The sequence below is a fragment of the Triticum dicoccoides genome, chromosome 4B (genome assembly GCF_002162155.2).
Source record: "Triticum dicoccoides isolate Atlit2015 ecotype Zavitan chromosome 4B, WEW_v2.0, whole genome shotgun sequence".
Taxonomy (NCBI): Eukaryota; Viridiplantae; Streptophyta; class Magnoliopsida; order Poales; family Poaceae; genus Triticum; species Triticum dicoccoides.
Genome location: NC_041387.1, coordinates 243675613 through 243682474, shown reverse-complemented (window position 1 = coordinate 243682474; position 6862 = coordinate 243675613). Strand labels below are relative to the sequence as shown.

The following is a 6862-nucleotide window of genomic DNA, read 5'->3' as shown; positions in this document are numbered from 1 at the left end:
GGGTGACCCTCCTTGTAGCCGATTCACGAAAAACGCATGTCTTTAGCATTCAAAAAATGAAAAACGGTTTTTTTTGTTAAACAAGTTGGAACCTCGCTTTGGCAACATTGTTTGCCATCACAAGACAGAGGCATGCGACAAATTTGGGCATATTATCAAAAACTATTCAACGGATGCGGCCATATCATTGCTAGTTTGGCTTGAAAGTGATGAATCTTCGTTCATGGTAGGTCGTTTTTGAGAACACTTCTTCAAGAAAACGTCGGTATTGCAAGTTTAGTCTTTTTGCTAGTTGGTAGGCCACATTTGATGATGTGACGTGGAGGTCTCCCATTTTTTTTATTTTTTTTATTTTTTACGGTGTTTTCAAAAACCGGCCGATTTCGTCGTGGCGGCCGTCTGTGGCTTGGGCTTGAGTCATGCAAATCTGTTGTCCCTTGTTCACAAAAAACCATGTTTAGATGACAGTGTCATACTTGAGCATTAAACTTATATTGTTTCATAATGTTGTTGATTCTTAATGAACAATCTTAACGGAAAAACATGTTTTTGACAATCACAAAATGTAACTTATATTGTTTCATACATGAGCAAGCACAAAACCCCATAATTTCATCTTTCATCCATGAGCATGCACAAAATATCAATTCCCATCAATTACCAAACTGAATATTCATAATTAAGAAACTGTATATTCATACTTAAGCATCCATAAGCATGCACAAAATTCAAACTAAGCTTGGCATTGCCACTTAACAGTCCCACTTGATTTCTTAATATCTTCACTCGTTCTTCTCCTTATTCTCCTTCATCCTCCTGATGCGCTCAGAGTGGCGAATGCCGACACGGATGTACTCCTCTACCACAATTGGCATGGTCCTATCGCCCAGCTGTGGAATTGCCTGCGCCACTACCATCGCGAGGTCATCGTTAGGCACCACCATCGCGAAGTCACCGTCAGGCACCACAATCGCGAGTTCGTCGTCAGCCACCACCATAGCAGGGTCGTCGTCAGCCACCACCATAGCAAGGTCGTCATCAGCCAGAATAGGCTGCACCTTCCTGCTCTGCTCCTCGTCATCCCCGCTCTGCTCCTCGTCATCCCCGCTCTGCTCCTCTTCTTTCCCACTCTGCTCCTCATCATCCCCGCTGCTGCTCCCATTGCCTGGCCAAATGCAACAAAGTGTGAACATGGTATTGTCATCGTGCTGGTAGAGGAAGCATCATGCTGGTAGAGAGCTTACTGGCAGGAGGAAGAAGAGAGGCAGAGAGCTTACTGGCATCGTCATCGTGCTGGTAGTACATGCAACACATGGTGTTGTCGAACATCTTCACGGTGAACATGGTGTCGCCATCGTAGCGGAAGACAAGGAAGTGCCCAAGATGCAGCTCATGGGCATGGGCGAAATGCTCCCAGCCGATCCCTAAGTACATGTGGCCTTCGCCGTCGAACACCACCACCACGTCCCATAGCCTGCGACGCCTGCTACCGGCCTCCCGCAGCTTCACTTTGTGGGGCTCACGACCGGCGAGCATCTTCACAAACTTGTGAGGCAGCCTCTGTGCCGAGGGTTAAGTAGTGGTTAATTGTGCCAATCTAGCACTAGACAACAGAGTGATGATAAAGAAATGAGTGATGATAAATATACCTGCCTACTGCAAGATTTCTCAATTACGATCTCGAAGAACTCAAAACCTTCCATGCCAGCCATCTCACTTCTCTGAAAAGAAGCATTGTAATTAAACAACAAGTTACCATAAACAGGACTGGACATAGTTGGAACGAAGCCAAGTTTACGACGGAAAAAGTGAGAAAAAAACCAATGCACTTGTGGATATTTATGATAGCAAAAGTGAGAAAAAAAGCAATGCACTTGTGAACAATTGGAATACTACTACTCTATCTTTGCCAGGGCCTCAATTTGGAATACTACTACTCTATCTACAATGGACCATATCTGCCCATGTGCCCATGTCTACTATAAATGGCAAACACAGCATCAGGATCATATCTACTATAAATGGACCATATCTACAATGAACCATCTCTACTATAAATGGACCATATCTTCCCATGTGCTACATATGGCCAAAGGTCAAAACTGAGCATGCATTTTTTTATAAGAAAGAAAATTTGGAACCTGCATTCCTTTACCACTCTCATACTCCTGCCTGAAGTGAAAAGTGCACAATTTTGACTTAGTTACGACAAAACATTGTTAGTGACTTGAAGATGAAGAGTTTACACTTAACCAAACTGTTGTTTTCGTTCATGACCAAACTCTAGTCCCTTGAAATCAACCATGGAAACAGAGCCAGCATTACTACAGATATACTGGATTCTGCAGCTAAGCTTAAGGTTGCAGAATTATTTGCCTTCAAATCAAACAATTATCTGATCAGCAGCAAACCCAAATACTAGATGGAAATGTTCCAGAATAACACCTGCAAGATAGACTATTTAAGCCGACTTAACACCACGGAGAAGCAACATTAATTGTTGTAAACATGGAACAGCAACCCTAGACTGACTCAAGATAGCAAATTAAATAGTAACAGAATGATTCAGTTGAGTTGCTGAATCATGCATTCAGAACACCGCATGAAAGATATTGGCTTAAAACTGAACAACTTTATAATCTCTGAAAGCAAATTAAGCCAATAGCCAAAGCAAATCAAAGAACATGGGGGGAACGTAATGGACCTGGGGGTGGGGCGGCGACTGCAGAGGGTGTCGTGGACGCAGAGGGTGGAGGCCTCCTCTTGATCCCGTGGATCTACTTCGGCTACAATCGAACCCTAAACAGCATGTGCCATGGAACCCTAATCTAATCAATAGGAAGAGGAACAGGAAGGAGTTGGCAGATTCATACCTTAGGAGGCCATCGCCATCTCCGTCGATGGAGTAGTGGGTCGCCAGGGAGGTCGTCACCATCGATGGAGGAGAAGGGGATGCCGGCGGCGGAGAGGAGGAGTGGGTCGAGTGGATAATGGAGAGGAGGAGCGGGTCAAGTGGAGAGGAGGAGCGGGTGAAGTGGAGAGGAGGAGTGGGTCCACTTCTCAGCGTGTTCTGTATTTGATATATTGAAAAGGGTTGGCATAGAGCACAAAACCAACAGCCTCTAACTAGCGCAGTGGTAGAAAAACAGTGGAATAAGCGGCAGGTCGTGGGTTCGAGCCCCCGCTCGCGCATATGTTTTGGTAGCTCAGGGGGAAAAGGGTCGAGTGGGTAGAGTAGCAAAATGGCCCACTTGTCAGCGAGTGGGTCAATTGGCCCACTTGTCAGCGTGGTCTGTGTTTGATACTTGACTAGTTTGATGATTTGAAAAGAGATGGCATAGAGTGGAAGACCAGTAGTCTCTTCCTAGCCCAGTGGTAGAAACACTATGAAATGAGCGCACGATCGTGGGTTCAAGTCCCCGCTCGCACATATTTTTTTGCTCACACTTCTGACCAAAACAACTCTGAAAACTACCAAAACAAAATTAGGACATCATCATTTTGCACCAAAATATTCAGACATCATCATTCTGCACCAAAACAACAACACCATCACATCATTTTTGAACAACAACAATATCTTCATCATCACAACCAAAAACAACATCACTATTTTGCACCAACATCACTATCTCTGAAAATTGTATAAAAATAACTCTGAAAACAACATCTCAATTCAGTTAGAAAAAACTTTAGGATCATTACAACATCATTTTGCATCACAACTTCAGGATCATCACAACCAATAGTTCTGACCAAAACTAAGAAAATGGCACCAAAACTACGTCACTAGAGCCACTATGCATTTTGCCTCTCCATCACTAGAGCCATCATGATCACCAAAACTACATGATTTTCCTTGAAACATCATGATCAACCATCATCTGCCTCTCCATCACTACAACCATCAGTCTCATGCATTTTGCTACTTAGAGAAAATTGTAGTACAGAAACTACATCATGAACATGTAGTAATAGCATTAGCTTACCAAGGAGACCAAATTTACCTTCGCTACTCATCATCGTTGATATGAAAACAAGGAACTCTATGCCCACTCTTGTTTTCCTCATCATCACTACAATATTGCAGCATAGTATGACCAGCCCCGTTTTCCTCATCCTCGCTATCATGTCCATGCACTACCACCTTTCTTCTTTTCTTGATGCCTTCAACTATTGCAGCATCAATGATCACACGTTCCTGGTCCCTTCGCACTCTGCGTTGCACCGGAACTTCCATAGAGTCATCATCAGCTTGCAACGAAACTTCTGTAGAGTCATCATCTTGATATGTTAGTCCACCATCACCGGGGCCCTTTTCCACTTTAGTTTTAGTCACACTCCACAAGTGTCTGTGCTCAAAGTTTTGCACAACTCGCCATTTTCCGTGAAAAAGAGTGTCTGGTAGATAAAACACCATTTTTGCTTGTGTTGTTACAATAAAGGGATCACTCTTATACCAGCACCTTGCAGTGTTGATGCTTTTGAAGTGGCCATCATATTTGACAAAAGAGTCTCTCTTCTTCTTGCTACCAAGCTCAAACCAGTCATAATGAAATAAGACAACCGAGCGATGGATGCCTCCACTAGAGTTGTACCGTAACTCTACGATGCTTCTCAACTGACCATAGAACTGAATGATCTCACGATCATGTGACCCCTCAGTGACGATTCCACTATTTTGTGTCTTCCTTTTTTCCTCGCGGTCAACGGTGTGGTACCGGACACCGTCAGCAATGCATGCTGAATACACTCTCACTCGCTTATCCAGTAAGCATGCCAAAGCAAATAGATCATCACTTACCTTCTTCTCCTCATGCAACTTTCCAATCTGCACAAATAAACCATTTAGCAAACAATGGTATTTAACAATTGGTGAATAACACAGAAAACATCAAACATGTGGCTAAAGATCTCACATGATTCTTAAACCAATGAGCAAACCCCTTGGCAACCCTTTTATCAACATTGATCTTGCCTTCTTCCTGATTTAACTCTTCCTTACATTTCCTGCAATGCAAACAAAACATGTGATTTAAAACACTAGGCTGGTGCCAACCCAAGCAAAAAATATATATATATATAATGAGTGCACAAGGTATAATGTACTCGATATATGGTAGAACCTCGGTGTAATTGATGAGCACATACCAAACCATCTTGTCATACTCATCACCAGCCTCCAAGTATTGTGAGGCTCCAATAAAGCTCACACCATGGTTGAAAACAGAGACATCACCACTTTTCGAATCAGACCGCTCTCTATTTTTGCCTGGCCGGTTCCATCTTGTTTCCACATCGCCAAAGTATCTAGAGCAAAAAGTCAAGCACTCATCAACGACATATGCTTCAGCAATAGAACCTTCAGGTTTTTCCGTGTTTCGCACATAACGCTTACAAGTAAGCAGCCTTCTTTCGATTTGGTACATCCAACCGTATTGCACAGGGCCTCTAAACACCGCCAAATGGACCATCACGGTGAAGAAAGCTGGAGGGAAAATCTTCTCGAACTTGCAAAGAATAATTGGGATTTCTTTTTCTAGTCTTTCCAGGACAGTTAACCTGAGTGTTTTGCAGCACAGTTCTCTAAAGAAATTTCCCAGCTCAGCAACCGCTTCATATATATCCTTGACCATGATTCCTCGGAGGCCCGTCGGTGAAATCCTTTGGAGGAGGATGTGACAATCATGGGTTTTTAGTACTGAAAGCTTAAATCCATCAGAAGTAACACACTTTGCTAGGTTAGCAGCATAATCATCTAGAAATTTCACCGCTCTTAGGAATTCACAGAATGTAAGCTTTTGTTCTTTACTCATTGTATACAATGCTCGTGGCATTTTAAATGAATCTTCATCTTCATTGTGCTGTAGATGCAAATCTTCTCTTATGCCCATGTCCTCCAAATCAAGCCTAGAACTAACTGTGTCCTTTGTCTTCCCTTCAATGTTCAGAAACGTCCCTAGCAGATTCTCGCATATGTTTTTCTCAATGTGCATTACATCGAGATTATGCCTTAATTTCAGATCAGCCTGGTATGGCAGGTCCACAAACAAGACCTCTGGTCCCAACATTGACCTTCCTCACGCTTTCTTTTCTTTGCAAGCTTTCCTGGTCTCACATCTTTCACCTTTTCAAGTTGCTGCTCCAGATCTTCTTTAGTGAATTCAGTTGGCTTTTCACGGGTTTCATTCTCACCATTAAAATCTTTGCTTCTTCGCCAATGATGGTTTCAGGGAAGAAAGCGGCGGTGCCCAATATAGCAGATCTTGCTCCTTATTCTCTTTGAGCAAGGGTCTTTGTCACAATGGACACATGCCTTATAACCTGCTGTGATCCTCCCAGACAGAGTGTGTAGAGCCGGGAAATCATTGATGGACCATATGATTGCAGCACATAGATTGAACTTTTCTTCCGGACTCAAGGCATCATATGTAGGTACACCAGTCCAGAGCTGGAGCAGTTCTTCTACGAGGGGCTCCATAAAGACCTCAAAATTCTTTCCTGGTGACTCTGGACCCGGGATAAGAAATGACATCATGAAGTTGGACTGATCCATGCATGCCCATGGTGGCAGGTTGTACGGCACCACCAAAACTGGCCACATGCTATAAGACGTGCTCATGTTCCCAAACGGATTAAACCCGTCTGTGGAAATGACAAGTTTTATGTTCCTTGGATCTATAGCAAAATCTACATGTATATGGTCAAACTCTTTCCATGCCTCTCCGTCTGCTCGATGGCTTAGCTCATTGTCCACAGGTTGCCGCTTCAGCTTGTGCCACTGTACCTCACGCGATGATTTCTTCGAGATGAACTTCCGCTGCAGCCTTGGTATCAACGGAAAGTGCCTCAATACCTTCTC

The 6862-nt window shown here is 43.4% G+C and overlaps 1 protein-coding gene across 2 annotated transcripts; it reads right to left on the bottom strand.

Annotated features, from left to right (window-relative positions):
• Positions 1-641: 641 nt before the first annotated feature.
• On the bottom strand, positions 642-3029 carry LOC119293566 (B3 domain-containing protein At3g18960-like). 2 transcript variants are annotated; one of them, XM_037572007.1, is made up of 5 exons: positions 2874-3029; positions 2705-2786; positions 1650-1721; positions 1278-1560; positions 642-1165 (listed from the first exon to the last, which is right to left on the bottom strand). In XM_037572007.1, the coding sequence occupies exons 1-5, from the start codon at positions 2933-2935 to the stop codon at positions 783-785; spliced, it is 882 nt and encodes a 293-aa protein (XP_037427904.1). In that variant the 5' UTR covers positions 2936-3029; the 3' UTR covers positions 642-782. The 2 variants fall into 2 exon arrangements, with proteins under 2 accessions (XP_037427904.1, XP_037427903.1); XM_037572006.1 differs by having other exon boundaries at positions 2705-3029.
• Positions 3030-6862: the final 3833 nt, after the last annotated feature.